At 48.2% G+C, this 19,581-nt stretch overlaps 1 protein-coding gene across 12 annotated transcripts in view; it reads left to right on the top strand.

The window, feature by feature from the left end:
* The first annotated feature begins 2,850 nt into the window (after positions 1 to 2,850).
* Positions 2,851 to 19,581, top strand: part of syne1b (spectrin repeat containing, nuclear envelope 1b) — a 77,507-nt gene continuing 60,776 nt past the window's right edge. For 8 of the 12 annotated variants that reach the window (XM_037486728.2, XM_037486732.2, XM_037486733.2 and 5 more), the window contains exons 1-4: positions 9,654 to 10,102; positions 11,178 to 11,239; positions 18,357 to 18,452; positions 19,385 to 19,468. In XM_037486728.2, the coding sequence (XP_037342625.2) occupies positions 10,027 to 10,102; positions 11,178 to 11,239; positions 18,357 to 18,452; positions 19,385 to 19,468 (318 nt within the window). In that variant the 5' untranslated portion in view covers positions 9,654 to 10,026. Of the gene's footprint in view, positions 3,128 to 9,653; positions 10,103 to 11,177; positions 11,240 to 18,356; positions 18,453 to 19,384; positions 19,469 to 19,581 lie in introns of those variants that run through there. The other 4 variants (XM_037486729.2, XM_062557247.1, XM_062557246.1 and 1 more) reach the window with 1 other exon arrangement.

Genomic DNA, 19,581 nt, shown 5'->3' on the forward strand with positions numbered 1-19,581 from the left:
AAATGCGCATGTGTGTCTGAAACAATTCCAGCAGGTGGCGGTGATGTACTTGGTACCATGGAGGTTCATATGGGAGACTGCATCTGTGAGCATCTCACAACTGCTATATGGTCTGTATTAGAAACACAGGAAGTTCACCAGAAACATCCTGCAAGATATAATAATAATGATCAACTTAATGCTGTCATTTGAGGTCTCAACTGACAAAATGAGTAGCAGGAAGTGGGGGACTTGTTTAGTGGGGGGAGTTCTAGGAGGCCTGTGATAAGCACAGAGCAATGAAAGTAACAGTGTCTGAACTCCATTTAGCTCTTTTGATTTCAGGATCCTGATATTGTGCATGCTTCCATGCCGCCATTTGTACCACCACACTTGTATAGAGCGGAGCCACCGTTAGTGTTGATAGTAACACAATAGTAACATAATCACATTCCCGCTTCTTCACACCTGTTCTCATTTGCAAAAATTAAGCCAAAGTAGGCTGAACGTCTTCAATAACTCACTAAAAAACCTCCTTATTGCTATGAATATCTGCATTTCGGTCCTTCCCCCAATGCCTTGCACACAACGGCTGTGACAAATGGAAGGTTAGTTTGAAATTAGAAAGGAAGTCAACCCTGTCTGTGTTGAAAATGCAAAAATAAAGTAAAAAAAAAAAGAAAGGAAGTCAAACTACTTTGATATAACTTTGATATAGTTTGATATAACTTAAACCACATTCTGCACTGTGTCCTTTGGAGTTTCTGTTTAAACTGCCTTGACTAAACCATCTTGAGGAGAGGACAACCAGCTGGCAAGGACAAACCCAGTCAACCCCTTACTGTCACGTCAGGTCTGAGTTGACGCTTCTACTGTGTCACGGTTTGGTCCCTCTTCCTGTTTTAGTTTAAAGTTTCATGTTCCTTGTGGTCCTGGGTTAACTTGACTTCCTGCCTTGTCTTGTGATTGCGTGATTGTCTCCACCTGTGTCCAATCACCTGCACCTCCCTTGTGTATTTAAGCCCTGTGTGCCTGTTGTCCTTTGTCGCGTCATTGTCTAACGTCACTCGTCGTTGGAGCACGTCTCGGTTTTGTTTTTGAATAAAAGGCACTTCGTTGGAAATCCTGCGTTTGAGTCCTCCCTGCATCCTGCTCCAGCTGCGATCCTGACATACTGCACACACTGAATTCGTGCTTTTTTCCTCGAATGTGACACATGTCATGTTGCATATATTTAATTTCCCATTAGTGTTATCTGTACCTGGCTTATTATTTTTAGTTACTGTTATTTCACAGAAGATCAAGGTGATTTAGAAAGAACTAAGCAATAAATCTCTCAAATTTGCACAGGCCTTTTCTAACAATCTTCATCCTCAATGATGAAATCTCACTCGTATAAATGCAGACTTCCTGGTGTGTGTGTCTTTACAAATGAATTGAGACACACATTGGAGGGAACTTCCTGATTGAATTAAGAGCTAGCTGAAAAGACAAAGCATGCTGTGAAAAAAAAGTGTGTTCACAAGCACAGACACTAAGAAGTCAACGTGATGGAGGGAGGGGGACACCCGGAATCCCTCTCCGTTCACCCAAATAATGACCTCTTTTGTTCCTACAAATGAGGAGCACTGGACTAAACATGTCCCCCTCGTCCTTTAGGTATGTGCAGTCTGCTGCCAGCACCTAGCGAGCAGCGTGCTCTTCTTCTTCTTTTTACTTGCGGTTACAAACTTCTCCTCACGCCACCATGTTTCACCGTTTCCTATGGCAACAAGGCAACACACACACACACACACACACACACACGCGCGCGCACACAGGCACTTCCTCTGCAAAGTTATCATGCCAGTCTGCAGTCCCGAAAGTGGTAAGATGACATGTCACAATCAGCAATAATGTTTGCCTTTTGATTTAAATGCCTTAATACTAACAGTTAGTCATTTTGTCATCTTGTGACGGTTTCTGGTAAGCTAACGTTAATTTTAATTTGGTCTTTAGCTAAGTTGGTATGTCTTTAACTCTGTCTCCCTTTGAACTGGCGCTATTACATATTACATCATTCAAATACAGGTGTGTAACTTTTTTTATCTTCGATTGTAAGGTTGTAATAAATAAGTTGATGAGGATATGTGCGGTTGAGAGACGGTCGCAGGGCAACGTGTGCCTAGCTAACCTCACGTTAGCTAACTTGGACACTTGTGTTCATTTAACGTTCATTTATATTTTCTCACTCAACAGTGACTTCCTTATTCGTCGTCCTTAAAGTGCGCTTTTTTTATCTATGAGTTGGCAGTTTGCAGGCCAAGAAGAGATTCAGTTTCATCATTACACATATACATAACGTTTTTTTACTCATGTCCAGTTGCTTGCCTGTTAATGATGGCCGTGTGGTTATGGTCGCCTGTCTTCACAATCTATCGTTGTGTAGCTGAATTTATATATTTATATCTGTGTCTTCCTGTACATTTTGTATTAGCCCTTCTTGAGATTTGATCTGGTCCAGCATGTGTCTGCATTCTTGACCAGTAAAGTTTAACCTCAGTCTTGTTCGTCATCTAAGCAACTCATGAATTGAGTGACACCTTTATTTAACAGGAAGGCTGAAATGCTCAAGTGATGTTTCTGTACTGTTCTTTTCTTAGAAGTGAATCATAGGTGTCACAAATCTTCAGCTATACGCAGTTTTTGCTTAATAAAACACAAGATTGCAACCAAGAGGAAAAAACAACATTCAACAGCAATACAAAGTAGAATAAAATATTTCAATATTAATTGAAACATGCAGATGGTAGTAGTAGTAGTAGTATTTCGATGTATGAGGTATGACACTCTCTTAACATGCATCTCTTTTTCAGGCAACGACAGGAAGAAGTGCATCTATTGGACGGTGAACCTGCTGTCCCTGCATGAAACCTGAGCTTGGATTGGACCTGGTCCTGCAGTGATATTAGAAGGAGGAAGAGAGAGAGAGAAGGAGAGCGAGGGAGTGGCAGAGGGGATGCCCCACTCAGGACAGCTTTGAAGGATCTTCTGCCATCAGCGTCGGTGACCCAGCTCTTCATTCAGCCGCCGCGAGACGACATGGCCTCGCCGAGGAACTTCGGTCGGTCGTCTGTGGACATCGCCAATGTGATGCAGAAACTGCAGGGTGAGTGTTCTTCTTTTGCTCGGCTGCCTCTCTCCTCCTGCGCTGCTGCACAGTAATATTGTGCTGATTTCATGCCTGGGCTGCGTGCCCATCTCAAGTTTGCCAGCTTCTGGATGGCACGAAACTTACATGCACATGCTTGCACACACACAATTGTTCACAGGGAAGGGTTATAAAAAGTTACATGTTTTCATATTTTCTATTTGATACTTATTTTAGACTGTGAAATATGTGTACAGTCTCACATTATGTAACAGGCCTATCCACAGGCACGTGTTGCTTTTGAAAAGTTAACAGACTCGTACTATTTGGGTTATTCGATTTTATATGTGCATGGGGTCTTGGATAACTACGTTTACTTATTCTTGACAAATGACAAAATGCATTTTCGGTCTTGCGATATCTTGTGACCGCACTATGTTGTTTTGTGCCTCAGAAACCGTAATTGAAAAGTTTCTCAGAGACATTTGTATTAGTGTGTGAAACACACGGACCAGGCCTCTCCTTTCATCTGTTTATCTTCAAATCTGATTTTCCGTTTGATATTAGTAAAGTAGATTAGTTTTCATGTCATGTCTCTATTCAAGTAGCATCCAATTATCTTGTCGGACCCAATTCCTTCTAGCAATAGACCTTTGTATAATCATTTATTATGATTATACAAAGGTCAAGGTTTGATGTTTAAAATCCAAGTCTTGGGTTGAACGTAACCCTTTTAATTGCGATCTTGCTCTTTCAATCAATTCAGGGATGATCTACAACAATTCATATGATTCTTTACATGAGATGCAGAGTCACAATATATGTGACTTCCTGCTTGAACAGACAATGCATTGAACAAGACTATAACCTGACACCCTTTTGGCCCTTAGTCAGACAGTAGATCGATAGCAGGAGGCTCTCTTTTTTGGTGTTCCTCTTTTGTTACAATGGCATGACACCACTGGCATGACTACACGTGTCTGGTCAATTCTGGCACCTGCTTCCACTTCATTTAGGTGCTTTTTTTGGATCTATATTATACCAGGAAATGTGACACGCTATAGCTCGTTACCATAGCGACTGCTATGAAACATTGTGGTTGGCCAACACGGCACAGTTCCCGCTCTAGGGAGACTTGGTTTCACAGTTACTTTCATTCACTTGACTCCAATAGATATTATAAGCACAATGAGGGTGAAGTGTGTCACGACAGATTTACATTTATTTATTTCACACTAACTCCCGCCCTTAAAGACTAAGTGGAGGATAAGAAGGACTATATAAGTCCCTATCTGCAAAGCAAAGTGCAAACCACTGTTGCGTGTTTGGTGATAGGAAGCGGAACCTAGTGTGCGGTCATATCTGGAAGATATTGTGCCAGTGGTTTTAGATGCTGCGTAAATGGCGGGAAGCAAGCCGGTCTGGGCTCTTGCACTGTTAATCAAATGCAGCTTCCTGTCACCAAAGGCATCCTGCAGAGATGGTCAAATGCAGCTTCCTGTCACCAAAGGCATCCTGCAGAGATGGTCAAATGCAGCTTCCTGTCACCAAAGGCATCCTGCAGAGATGGTCAATGCAGGCTCACTTTGACCTGACCAACGGTCCATCTGGGTGGATGAATTATTCACCAGCAGATGTATAGTCTTGTGAATACATCTATATATTGTCTAAATGTATCAACAACTGATCTAAGAAGGAACTTTATTCCAGTTTTTGCCGTCATCATGCCATGTTTATATGTTTGTGTTTTATGCATCATAAGACCAAAGAGAAACAACACCATGTGGCCTTAAACACGCTCAGGGGACAACGTTGTGTTGCTCTCATTCCGCTGAGTTTCTTGTGGGTTTCAGACTAGTTTAGGCTGTGTCTCAAACAGGATATGAAGAAATTAATAGAGAAAAGCATGTCAATGTTGGTATATTTTTTGTAATGTTACTCTGTCAGATTTTTCTCTGATTTCTAGTAATGCTATATTAAATTTAAATAGTTTTTAGGATTTGGTTCCTGTGATAAAAGGTTTTTTGTCACAAGAGTCGGGTGCTGGTGCAGGCAGACAGGCAGGATTCAGATTTACAAATGTGCTCTTTATTCAACACAAATCTAACGGAACGTGCACCAACGAGGACTGACATGGACAATGACGCGACAAAGGACAACTGGCACACAGGGCTTAAATACACAACGGAGGTGCAGGTGATTGGACACAGGTGGAAGCAATCAGGCAATCACAGGACAGGAAGTGAAGTTACCCAGAGACACGAGACACAAGAAAGCTACAAAATAAGACAAGCAGACCCAAACCGTGACAGAACCCCCTCCTCAAGGACCGAATTCCAGACGGTCCTAAAGGAGGGTGGAACCCAGAAAAACAGACAAGGGAGGGAGGGCGGGGAACCCGACAACCCCCGGCCGCCCAGGGGACTCCAAGGGTCGGCGGCACGGGGTCGGGTCCCTCCGGCCGGGATGACCGCCGGACCTCAGGGTCTCGGGGGGCCGACCGCTACGGCGGCCGGGCCTCAGGGTCCCGGGGGGTCTGCCGGGTCGGCGACCGGGCCTCAGGGTCTCGGGGGACTTGCCGGGTCGGCGACCGGGCCTCAGGGTCTCGGGGGGCCTGCCGGGTCGGCGACCGGGCCTCAGGGTCTCGGGGGGCCTGCCGGGTCGGCGACCGGGCCTCAGGGTCTCGGGGGGCCTGCCGGGTCGGCGACCGGGCCTCAGGGTCTCGGGGGGCGTGCCGGGTCGGCGACCGGGCCTCAGGGTCTCGGGGGGCGTGCCGGGTCGGCGACCGGGCGTCAGGGTCTGGGGGGGTGCCGGGCGGTGCGGCTCCGGCGTCGTCGTGGCGGGGGGCGTCGAGCTGTGCGGCTGCGGCACTGTCGTGGCGGGGGCGCCGAGCTGTGCGGCTTCGGCGTCGTCGTGTCGGGAGGCGCCGAGCTGTGCGGCTGCGGCGTCGTCGTGGCGGGGGGCGCCGAGCTGTGCGGCTCCGGCGTCGTCGTGGCGTGGGGCTCCGGTCCAACCCCTGACCCCACCCCCCCCTTCAAGGACCGACTTCCAGGCGGTCCCAAGAGGGTGGGAGGGAGGGGTCATGGTCAGGCGCCGCGGGACCGGGGGCGTGGTTCTCGGGGCAGTAACGGGCGCTGACGGGGTTCTCGGGGCAGGGATGGGCGCTGACTGGGTTCTCGGGGCAGGGATGGGCGCTGACGGGCGTCTCGGGGCCGGAACGGGCGCTGACGGGCGTCTCGGCGCAGGAACGGGCGCTGACGGGCGTCTCGGCGCAGGAACGGGCGCAGGAACGGGCGCTGACGGGCGTCTCGGGGCTGGGACGGGCGTCGGGGGGCCCACTCGGGCTGGGACGGACGTCGGGGGGCCCACTCGGGCTGGGACGGGCGTCGGGGGGCCCACTCGGGCTGGGACGGGCGTCGGGGGGCCCACTCGGGCTGGGACGTGCGTCGGGGGGCCCACCCGGGCTGGGACGGGCGTCGGGGGGCCCACCCGGGCTGGGACGGGCGTCTTTGGGCCGGGTCAGGAGCCGGGGCTGGAGGGGTTCGTATCCTCCTCCTCCCCGGGCTCTTCTTCCTTGGATTGAGGATGTCCCTTAGCTCAAGGCACGCCTTACGATAGCTCCTGGGACCAAAAATGAAATCCGTTTTGCGCTGGAAAAACGGGCTCCTCACATCAAGGTATTCCGGGCCCAAGTCGCACCAGGAGTCTGCTGAGTCCTTACGTGATTGCGTCATTCTGTCACAAGAGTCGGGTGCTGGTGCAGGCAGACAGGCAGGACTCAAATGCAGGATTCAGATTTACAAATGTGCTCTTTATTCAACACAAATCTAACGGAACGTGCACCAACGAAGACTGACATGGACAATGACGCGACAAAGGACAACTGGCACACAGGGCTTAAATACACAAGGGAGGTGCAGGTGATTGGACACAGGTGGAAGCAATCAGGCAATCACAGGACAGGAAGTGAAGTTACCCAGAGACACGAGACACAAGAAAGCTACAAAATAAGACAAGCAGACCCAAACCGTGACATTTTTAGCCTATTTGCTTCCTGTGATAAGTAATAAGTGACACAGCATAAACTTGAAAACAGAAAACAGACTTTTGCCTGACCAACAAGTTATTCAGTTTAAAATTGAGACATAGTGAAACCTCACATCCCAAAAATAGAGAACAATGATTCAAACATCAAGAGAAGCGTCCCTTTCATAAAGAGAAACTTTAATGCCTCCCCACTGCAAGACTGCAGCGTTGTTGTAAAAGGACACAAGCTAAAACTCAGTGAATACAGATTATTACAAACCTGCATTCACCAACAGGGTGGAGTGGTTACATCCGGTTGAAGTAAAAGCAAATAAAAGACAGACTAGCATGCATGTTGTCAGCTGAAAGAGATGCGGTGTCAGTAACAGCTGCCACACCACCCCAAGCTCACACCAAGCCAAGCCACTGAAGTTGGAGTGTACAGCAAAGCATATCTTGTGTATCTTCCTCATTTGTCAACATTTTTTTGTGAACTTTAGATTAAAGTATTGCATATTGTTTTGAAGAACAGGGAACGATTCCTACCCCTAAGTTCATCTTCAGTGTTAACATCTGAGAATTGACAGCTGATTGTTGTTGGCCTGTCAGAGCTGAAGTAAGGGTGCTCTCCACTAAATACAACAACAACAGCAAGTGAAGGGGCTTTTACAGTGCTCCCGCGTGGCCAACACAGGCCAATGAAGCCAAGCACCTATAGTACAGTACTGCCAGAGCTATGGTCTGTCCTAAGATCACCTTAAGCACTCCATTCCTCCTGTGGGTTGCGGATGCTTTTAGCGTTTGATGCTTTGCTGGTGTTTGTTGCATGGGGCTATTCACTTGCAATTGCCACTTAGCTCCCAGTACTACATCTAACTTAATTAACAATTGGCTTCAACATAATGACTCAATGATGGGGAGGATTTCTTGCCAGCATACATTTATTTTATTCCACAAATTGATTTATCTGAGACTCTGGACAGCTCCTTAATAGCTAGATTTGAGATGGAGCCGGCAGAAAAATTAGTTATAATTTCTTTAAAATGCAGGTGTTACGTATCACACCCTGGTTGACTCTGGTGGAAACAAAAACACATCTTTTCCTATTCAGCTTTTCAGCTTGTTCCTGGGTTGGTCCTATCTGACACAAGGCGTTTAGAATAGCAAAAGGAAAGGCCTAAGTTTAAAGGTCATACGCTATTCTGAACAAAGAAGCAAAACAAGTAGTTTGTCACAAAGCAGGGTGGGGTGTCCTGAGAACATCTGGGCTGACCCCGGAGTCAGGCATCGGGGGCGTGAGTCGGGGAGCCGGGACTGGCGGTCACTGCGGCCCAGCAGGAACTGGAGAGATATTTAGGAACAATATTCAATGACGTGACAAGGCACAGAAAACACACAGGGCTTAAATCCACTGGGAAAGAATCAGGTGATTGGACACAGGTGTAAACAATCAGGGACAAAGGCAGACAATCAATTTAGAAGCAAATCAACAATAGAATATAAAATAAAACATAAAATACAAAAAAAGGTCAAATGCAATATTCATGTTACCACTAATATACTCATTTCTCAAGAGTACTATTAAAATTAGTGGAAGGATGTTAAAGAAGTTCTAATTGAATATTGTAAAATATATATATTAAATGAACTACGGAACCTTTTTTGCGCAGACTTAGATACTCATAAATGGTCATTAGTTGCATTATGTTTCTAGTGTATGGTGGAAATTCAAAAGGGAGGAAAAAAAGTCTTCTTTGGGCCAGTTCCACCAGCGGTCTATAGAGCAGTAATAATAGAATCACTAGTCTGGTCCTATTTTTAGTATCTCAGAAAAGCTTTTAGTATTCCAGTGGTCTTAAAAGAATAAAGGGATTTTTCTGCAGGAGATGATAGGCCATCAAATACTGTGCTTATTCACTATTGTGTGTTATTTTCAGAAGAGTGGAGTAGCCCAATAGAAAACAGGCTTGTCAAAGCTAAAGTTGTTCCAGTAGGTCTTACAGGACAAAGACGCACATGCTTTAGTGCTTTTACGTGATACTGTGTGTGAAGTGGGAATCCCAGAGTGGGTGTGTCTTCTTTGTCGTCACTACAGCTTTGACACAGAGGGAGAGAGCAGGTGGTGGATGTAATTCACCAGCCTCAGCATTAATTATTGAGATTTGATCCACCACGGTGAGCTTAGGGCAGCAGTCTTTTAATTCAGCCTGGGCTATTTAATCAATAGGCCTACTGGGAGTTCATCTATTTTTACCAGCAAAAATAAATAAAAAATGGGAAAGGACATTTTACAAATATTTAATAATATCCATGGAATTTGTGTCATACACACATACATTTAGGCAAATAGAAATAGGCAGACCCAAATCTTATAGGGTCCATACACACAGACAAGCAAAAACCATGATAATGCAGCCAAAGCTGTGACATCACTGCCCCCCGCCCCTCCCGTGCTGATTGGTGGAGCCATGCTTCTAGCTGATCTCTCTCCAGCGTCAGCCGGTATGATGATACACAGAGGCAGTGCAGCGGGGGCTGTGCACATCCTCACAGGCATGGCTCCTCTGGACGGAAAAAACATAGCAAGATGGAAGGATGGGATTGTAAATGACCCGATCCGTTAGGGTCTTCCTCTCTGCCATCTGTGCTTGTGTGTCTGTTTGTGAGAGTGTCAGGGAGGAGGGGACGTTTTCCACACAGCCTCCAGCAGCTCTTTTGCTTCCACCGAGGAAACCAGGCAGCCAGATCTGTTGTGCTTCCTGCTTGAAAAGGAAAGGAAAAGGAACAGCTGTGCATCAGTTTTCCACTGCAGCTTTTGTTTCCACACATACATATATGTACCCTGGAACTGATGAAAGGCAAAAGGAGAAAGCTGGAGAGTGGGGTGTAGAATGGCTCACTACAAGGAGGTATCTGTGAGAAAGACTTCTTTAAATCTGGTGACTGGATTTTTTCAGTATCTACGTGGTAAGTAGGGCAGCATCCTCCTCCATCTCTCATCTGTGTGCACATACGTAGCTAATCTGGGATATAACTGGGAAATAACAGATGCTAATGGTTTGTATGTGAATGAACTAGTTAAAGTATCGTGCTGCACATACACAGCTGCATGTGGAGTTCATCTGTGTGTGTGCCATGCTTCAGTAGGCATCCCCTGTTCACCAGAAAGAAGCATTTGCCCGCGGGTTAACTCAATGTCTTTGCTCCCTGTTTAGTGGTCGCATTGCTTGCTTCAACACGTGACCACTGCCTATATCTCTGAGGGTGGGTGTTTAAAAATGGCCACTCGGTGCAGTGTGCAGTAGTAGCCTGCCGGCATTCGTGACAGAGTGTTAGAAATCCTTCCTATACGCAACAACAGCACCACTTTTGCAAAGAAATCAATTGTTTGGTCTCACCTGCTGCATAATGCATGAGGCATTGTAAGTGAATATATTATTAGACCACAAAGGAGGCGGGGGGTGACCAAAACAATCACCACAGTGAGGGATTGGGTGATGTGTTGGCAGAAATATTCTCCCCACGCATTCTCTAATCTCCTTGTATGACCTCTTTCTGAAAGCTCCGGAGCATCGATTATGGGAGCACCGCCAAGCCCGTGTTATTCACGCCGCACACATCTCACCATTACAGAAGTTGTTCTTAGTAACATGTTCGGTGCAGGGTGACTGAAATGCTTCTCGACACACCCCGAGCAGTGTTAAAATGATGAAAGCATGAGCTAGGAAAAAGTTCTGGCTGGAGTCATACAACGGCCATTATACAGTATAGAGATTAATATTTGATGGATTTTTCAATTGTGCTTTAAACCAAACTATATCCGCATCTAGAATCAATTAGCAGCCACTTCCTGGGAAGAACAAATCTGGGACCTCTGATCATCAAGTATTACTCTGTATGTACTGCCCATTTGATTGTGTGTCCTTTACGAGTACCAGCAGCTCTTGTACTCACAAGTGTGTGGATTAACAGTCAACTGCCAAGAGCATGTGGCATCTTTCCTGTGCTGCATTGACATGACCTCTGTGCTTTTCATTCTCAGATGAGCAGGAGGCTGTGCAGAAGAGAACCTTCACAAAGTGGATCAACTCTCATTTAGCGAAGGTGAGTGGGAATTTTCGAACGTGCTCTGCGTCGGCTGGGAAAGTATACAATGCAGGAATGAATGAAATAAAACTTCATCAGAGAGGTTTGTCATTTTTTATTGGTCGTCATGATGATGTTGCTTCTGTGTGTATTAAAGCACCTTGCTCGTTAAGCATTTGAGATCATATTCTGTTATTATGGATCTAATGATGGCGAGGGAAGGTGCAGTAGAATAAACCTAAGACTCTTCTGGTCACTTTTGATGGTGTCATGCTGCTTGTTGCTTTGCCTGAAAGGTGACACTGACATAATGGAGCTCAGAGACATCCTCACAGTGTAGAACTGCAGTCCTGCTTCAAAGATACCCACCAGGGCTATTATTGTGAGTCGAGCTCCTGTACCCCAAGTGTAGTGGGTTTATGCACACATTTTGTGTTTCTGTCGTGCATCAGGTGTATGTGTGCCCCTGCTGTGTGTGACTGAGTGCGTGTGGGTGTTTTGTTATTTGTGTGGGTGTGTGTATTTGTGGACAGGCTTGGCAGGGATAGGGATGCTGTGTGCAGATGGAGAGCAGGAGGGCGAGGACAGTTCCCTGTAGGCAGTCGTTTGCTTCTAAATGTCAGCCATGTAAATTACACCGCTAACATATTTTAACCTTAAATACTGGATGAGGCCAGACTGTGCATTAGATTATGCACACTGAGGTACAGTTCAGAATTCTGAATACGTACCAATGTTTTTGTGACTGTAATCACTGATGACACAGCAGAGTGTTCAACTACTAAGCCACCAGGTTTAAGTCTGCACCCTGGCACAGAGATTTGATTTTTGTTGAGCCTGATCTGCCTGCACATTACTTCAAAGCGTGGCTCCTAAAACTCCGTTATGTGATGGGCTGCAGCAGAGAGGCTGTGTTGGCCTATTCTTCATTGTTCATGCACTGCACAGAGCACTCTCACTGTGCATACTAAAAGGACTAATGTTGCATCATGAGAGAGCTCCAACGGTCATAAAAGGAAAGCTGTTGCGTGAGCGATGCAGACTTATAGAGCAGTAACATGTACAGACGAAAACTGTCTTGCAATAGTTCGGTGTGTTTCATGAATTCAGCTCTGAATGCATTCTGTTTGTGGGAGGTATTGTGTATTTTCCGAGCTTGAACTTGTCAGTGTGACAAAAGGTTGTGACAAAAAGTCACACTCCCCCCCCCCCCCCGTTAAGTTTATTTTTCCTCTGAGTTTGTATTACTCAGCAGTTTTTTCAGTGGTTTTCACAGTTTTCTCACATGATTCTGCTGCTCAGTTAATTGATTTTAGGGGTGAGGATGACATAGGCTATATTTGCATGACTGTGCAAATTTGTTTTGAAATTAAACATAATATTATATGTACTATATCTATATCTATATTAATCTAGTGGCACAAAAACATGACAAAACTTTAGTGACAGTAAGAAGAGAAGTGTGTTTGTACAGAATAACAGGACAGACGCTTGCCTCTTGTCACGTCTGGACCCTGGAAGGAGACTCGGACTCAGGATCAGAGCTTCCAATCTTTCTTTATTTTAAAGGACAGATAGTAACTATGTTCCGGGACAAATCTAAGTGGGAATTCCAAAGACAGGTAGTAGGTCGGCAACGCGGGAGGCAACAGATGGTTCTGGTCCAGGGGAATAGGCAGGTTCGTGGTCAGAGGCAGGCGGAAGGTCGAGTCACAGGTTCTAAGGGGTTTAGGGGTAGATAATCAAAAAGCGGTTCAGCAGAGAAGTGTACATTCAATACCTCACAACCTGCCCGCTGCGTCGGGCTGCTTTTATAGGTATCTCTCTCTCGCAGGTGTTTAGAATTCCGGTGATTGACTCCGGAGGACGCGTTCTTTGGCTCCCCCTAGTGGCCTCCTGCCGTCACGCTGGGGTTGAGACCTCACAGAGCCCCCTCCTCCACGGCCGGCTCCTGACGGTCGAGCCACTGTAGACGGCGGGCGACCCCGCGGGCGAGGTGCAGGGCGATCCGGGTGCATCCGATGAAACTCCTCTATTAGTTCTTGGGAGAGGACATCCCGGGCCGGGATCCATGATCGTTTTTCAGGGCCGTATCCTTCCCAGTCCACCAGGTAATGGAGGCCGTCCCGCAGACGTTTGGAATCCAGCACCGCCGTGATAGCGTATGCCGGACCCCCATCTATCTCCAGTGGGGCAGGTGGCGTTGGTGTCGGTAGAGATGGATGGAGAGGGCTAGCATGGACAGGCTTCAGAAGAGACACGTGAAATGCTGACGAGATTCGATAATGTTTAGGTAGAAGCAGTCGGTAGGTTACCGGGTTTATGCGATGGGTGATTTTGAATGGTCCGATGTATCGTGGCCACAGCTTCCGGCAGGGCAGACGCAGCTTCAAGTTTCTCGTGGATAGCCACACCCTCTGACCCGTTTGGTAGCTGGGAGCGGGCCGGCGTCGTCGGTCTGCGAACTTCTTTTGCGTGCTGGCGGCTTGGCGGAGGTGACGATGGGCGGTCTCCCAGACTTCGCCACTGCGTTGGAACCAGTCCTCTACGGCCGGTACGGGACCGGGCCTAGTGTCCCAGGGAAACAATGGGGGCTGGTATCCCAGCACACACTGAAACGGGGTTAATCGTAATGACGAGTGGAATGTAGAGTTCTGTGCGTACTCTGCCCAGGCCACGTACCGGGACCAATCATGTGGATGTTGTAAGCAATAACCACGAAGGTACTTCCCCAGTTCCTGGTTGAGTCTTTCGGTTTGGCCGTTGGTCTCTGGATGGTATCCGGACGTCAGCTTCACCTTTATTCCCAGCCGGTTGCAGAACGCCCTCCAGACCTGAGACGTGAACTGAGGACCTCTGTCTGAGATGATTTCTTCTGGAAGGCCGAACGGGCGAAACACCTGGAGGAACAGACACTCTGCCATCTCTATGGCTGAAGGAAGGTTACACAGGGGTATAAAGCGACACATTTTAGAGAACCTGTCGACTAATACTAAAATAGTAGTAAACCCCTCTGACGCCGGTAGGTCGGTGAGGAAGTCCACTGCCACATGGGACCACGGTCTCTGGGGAGTGGGCAGCGGTACTAACTCCCCGGCGGGGAGTTGACGGGGGGTTTTAGTTTGTGCACAGACCGGACAGGATAGCACGTAGTCCCGCACGTCGGAGGCCAACGAATTCCACCAGTATTTCTGGGACAAGAGCTGAGTGGTTCGGGTAATGCCTGGATGTCCTGATCCCAACGAGGTGTGACTCCACTGGACGAGTTGAGGTCGCACTGATGCGGGGACATAGACCCGGTTGGCAGGGGTGTCAGGTGGTGCTGGGTCTGTGCGGAGCGCGTCCTGGATGACGGACTCGAGCTCCCAGTGGATGGGGCCGACGAAATATGAGTCCGGTAGGATGGGTTCGGGATCGCCCATAGACGCCGGAGACCCGTATAGTCGTGAGAGTGCGTCCGCCTTTGCGTTCTTCTCTCCGGGCTGGTACGACACGGTAAACTGGAAGCGCGTGAAGAACAAGGCCCACCGGGCCTGACGCGGGTTTAGCCGTCTTGCCCCTTTCAGATACTCCAGGTTGCGGTGATCAGTCAGGACCATGAAGGGGTGCCGAGCTCCCTCTAGCCAATGCCTCCATTCTTCCAGGGCGAGTTTGATGGCTAGCAGTTCCCGGTTGCCCACGTCGTAGTTTCTTTCCGCCGGGGACAGTTTCTTTGAAAAGAACGCACATGGGTGCACCTTGGGGGGACTCCCCGTGCGTTGGGATAGAACACCCCCGACCCCTTCTTCGGAGGCGTCCACCTCGACAATAAACTGGCGGTCGGGGTCCGGTTGGTTCAGCACGGGAGCTGAGGTGAACGCCAGCTTAAGGGTGTCGAACGCCTTCTGGGCTGCGTCAGACCATGGGAGTTTGCCTTTCTTCTGGCTCGTAAGGGCGGTAAGTGGAGCAGCCATTGCCCCGAAGTTCCGGATGAATCTCCGATAGTAATTGGAGAACCCCAGGAACCGCTGGAGCTCCTTTACGGTGTTGGGTGTAGGCCAGTTGTGCACCGCGTCTACCTTGCCTTGGTCCATGGCGACCCCTCCTGGCGAAAGCACGTATCCAAGGAAGGTGAGCGTTGAGACGTGGAACAGGCTTTTCTCCGCATTCACGTAGAGTTGGTTGGCCTGCAGACGCTGTAGCACTAAACGCACCTGCTGGACGTGCTCCTCCATACTGTGGGAGTAAATGAGCAGATCGTCAATGTACACAATAAGAAACCGATTTATCATGTCATGGAAGAGTTCGTTCATAAAGGCTTGGAATACTGCGGGGGCGTTTGTGAGCCCGTAAGGCATCACCAGGTACTCGTAATGCCCTCTTGCCGTCAGGAAAGCCGTTTTCCATTCATCGCCCTCCCGGATGCGCACCAAGTTGTAAGCGCTACGGAGATCAAGCTTAGTGTATATGCTTGCCCCTCCTACCTGTTCCAAGGCCGCGGGGATGAGGGGCAGAGGGAACCGGTTCTTCACTGTGATCGCATTCAATGCCCGGTAATCGATACACGGACGGAGCCCTCCATCTTTCTTTCCCACGAAGAAGAAACTTGAAGCGGCCGGGGACGTGGAGGGGCGGATGATGCCCTGCTGCAGGGATTCCTCGACGTACCGGTTCATGGCCTCCTCCTCTGGTAGGGACAGCGCGTATATCCGGCCCCTCGGCAGCGGTCCCTCTGGCAGCAGCTCGATAGCACAATCGCATGGTCGATGGGGAGCCAGCTCTGCGGCTTTTTGTTTGCTGAATACCTCCTGGAGTGTCTCGTAGCAGGGGGGTACTGCCTGGGTCTTTGTAGCCGTGGCTGCCTCCACCGAGGTGGCTCGGCAGGTGACGTTCAGACATCTGGACATACATTCAGGAGACCAGGTCAGTAACTCACCTTGTCTCCACGAAATCACAGGGTCATGGAGCACAAGCCACGGGTGTCCTAGGATCAGAGGCTCCCGGGGAGAGGACACTATGAAGAACCTTATGTCCTCCTCGTGCAGCGCTCCGACCCGCAGAGTGATGTTAGCCGTCTGGTGCATAATCATTCCGGTGCCCAGGGGCTGCCCATCCAAGGCGTTGATTCGGAGTGGAGGACGCACCGGGATGAGGGGCACAGATAAACGGTGAGCCAAGTGTTGGTCCATAAAATTCCCTGCCGCCCCCGAGTCCACCAACCCACGTACCTCCTGCTTCATTTTCCCCAACGATAAAACAGTAGGTAGGGTTAGTTGTTGACGTGACATGTTTAACACTGGAGACAGTCCTACCTTGGCGGAGGTGTAGGTCCAGCCATCCTTCTGACGGGGGGGTCGGAGTCGGCAGTTCCGAAGGAGATGTCCCGCCTCGCCACAATACAAGCACAACTGCTCCCTGATCCTCCTTATTCTCTCCGCTGGAGACAGGGGCAGGCGACCTAACTGCATCGGCTCCGGTCCCTCGTCGGCCAGAGGAGGTGTTACCGGAAAGGTGGGCTCTGATGGAAAACCGGCTCGCGGGGGTCGTCGGGACTCGAGGAGGTGTCCCACGCTAATGGACACTCGGATGTAATCGCCAAGCTGGGTGACATCCCCTCGGCACGCCAGTTCGGCCTGGAGTTCAGGACGGAGACCGCGACGGTAGATGGTCAGGAGTGCGGTCTCGCTCCACCCGCTGCCAGCGGCGAGGGTTCGGAACCTCAGGGCGTAATCTGACACCGTTTGCGAGCCCTGCCGGATTTCGCACAGCAAATCTCCCGTTGTTTTCCCGGTAATGGGGTGGTCAAACACCTCTTTAAACTGTGCTTGAAAATGTTGCTCAGACAGAAGTTCTGGGGCTCCCGCTGACCAGAGGGCCGTTGCCCAATCGAGGGCTCTTCCTGTTAACAGGGAGATGACGAAGTCGACTCTGTCCTTCTCCGCTTGGTAGTTTGCAGAGTGGTGGGCGATATACATCCCGCACTGCATGAGGAATCCCAGGCATTTGCCAGGAGAGCCATCATACTTTCCCGGCATAGCCATCGGGGCGGGTCCGGTGGATGCCGAAGGAATGGCGGGTTGAACCGCCGGTGTGGCGGACTGGCGTAGGAGCTGGCATAGCTTCTCAACTCGTTCCTCCTGCTGGGCGAGCCGAAGTTGGAGCTCCGATGGTTCCATTTGAATACTGGTGAGGTATTCTGTCACGTCTGGACCCTGGAAGGAGACTCGGACTCAGGATCAGAGCTTCCAATCTTTCTTTATTTTAAAGGACAGATAGTAACTATGTTCCGGGACAAATCTAAGTGGGAATTCCAAAGACAGGTAGTAGGTCGGCAACGCGGGAGGCAACAGATGGTTCTGGTCCAGGGGAATAGGCAGGTTCGTGGTCAGAGGCAGGCGGAAGGTCGAGTCACAGGTTCTAAGGGGTTTAGGGGTAGATAATCAAAAAGCGGTTCAGCAGAGAAGTGTACATTCAATACCTCACAACCTGCCCGCTGCGTCGGGCTGCTTTTATAGGTATCTCTCTCTCGCAGGTGTTTAGAATTCCGGTGATTGACTCCGGAGGACGCGTTCTTTGGCTCCCCCTAGTGGCCTCCTGCCGTCACGCTGGGGTTGAGACCTCACACCTCTTCACACGTCTTTGCCCTAATTAGGCAGCCAACTGCATCCTGTCATGGAATATGTTGAGTTGTGAAATGGCCTGTAAATGGTGCCAAATAAAGAATTCCCATGGTGAGTTTTGCTTGTAATTAAAGCTTCACTTTGCTGAATAATAACACATCTGTTTCCTTTGCTTATACAGTAATGGTCCATAGTTTCTAACGCTATCATTCAACCAGGAGATTTTACTGCTCGGTATATGTGTGGATATGATATCAGGAGACAGCCCAATTAGGGTTAAATGAGTACTATCGCCTTAGGACCGGGCACCAAGCCACTGTGGGGGAAAGGCACCATCTTTTCAGCTGCAGGGAGGCTCTTTGGCTGAGTCTAACAAGCCTGTTTCTCACAAACAGCATTTGGTTTCTCCTCATCCCTGCTAATGGACCAGAATACTAATATCCTGTCACACTAAACATGTAACATTGTTGGTTCTATAGATTCATTGGTTCTCAAGACTTAATGATTTTAATTAATGATCGTTTTGTCTCCTCCAGTACAAACCACCACTGGAAGTTAACGACCTTTTCGAGGACATCAAAGATGGGGTCAAACTTTTGGCTCTCTTGGAGGTTCTGTCCGGTCAAAGACTAGTAAGTAATACTTTTTAATTGAAATGACCTCTACTAAGCTAAATTATTTTTAATGCAAGATGATTTACATCCTTGATTTAAGTATGGATTTAAATTAAGGGGATCAGACACCATGTATGATATCTGCTTTGAATAACCAATATGTAAATCAGGGCACACTTTTGTTCTGGATCAGCTTCACAGGTCAATTTGTACACATATCTGGGATTCCCTATATTATGTAATGCTTCTCCTCACATTCATTTCATGTTTTGAAAGCCTGAAACGGCAAACACATTCACTAAGTTTCTCACATTGACCGCTGCGTTATAAAGATTTATGTTTAACATAATTATGAGCTGAGCCCCTTCACTAGTCCCTAATCCTATCATTAACGCTCAAACCTGCACTTTCAAAAACATTCCAACAGCTGTTTGAGGTAATGAAAGCCTGCCACAATGTCCTCATAACGATAGTATGAAACCAAAATTTCAATACAAGCCCACACACACATAAACACACTGGTCTAGACTGATAGGGATTTAGTAATCAGACCTGTTTTGTCATCTGTAAAGCTGTTTCTTGGCAAACAAGAACCCGTTGGTTGTCGTGGTGAATACTGCCTGATGCTTTTAATTACTGCTTACAGAAGTTGACCCCTGCTGTTTTCTATCAGCCAAAAAATTCACATAGACAGATTGTGTTGAATGTGATTCTCACTCACTATTCAGCACAAAATTACACTTATTTTAAAACAGCTTCGACACGTATTAACACGTATTATTGTTAGGAAAGCCCTGCTAATATTCCTTCACTGTTACTGCAACTAGGGATAACTTCAGCTAATTAGTTACAATATTTAAAAGTATTAAATGGTTGAATAAAGATCAGCTTTGTTTAATATGGCATTCCCAGCTAGCTTGATACTTACTGTGTGTCCACTGTGTCTTCAGCCCCGGGAGCAAGGCCGCCAGCTGAAGAGGATCCACTGGGTCTCCAACATTGGCACAGCGCTAAAATTCCTCGAAGGCAGGAAGGTAAGCGTTCAGTGATATCAAGAGTTTCATCTTTTAAATGTTTTGAGGTATATTTACAGTTAAATATCAGCAGTGTCCTGTCGTAAAGAAATCCTTGGGATAAGAACTCATGA

The sequence above is a fragment of the Pungitius pungitius genome, chromosome 14, assembly GCF_949316345.1.
Source record: "Pungitius pungitius chromosome 14, fPunPun2.1, whole genome shotgun sequence".
Classification (NCBI taxonomy): domain Eukaryota; kingdom Metazoa; phylum Chordata; class Actinopteri; order Perciformes; family Gasterosteidae; genus Pungitius; species Pungitius pungitius.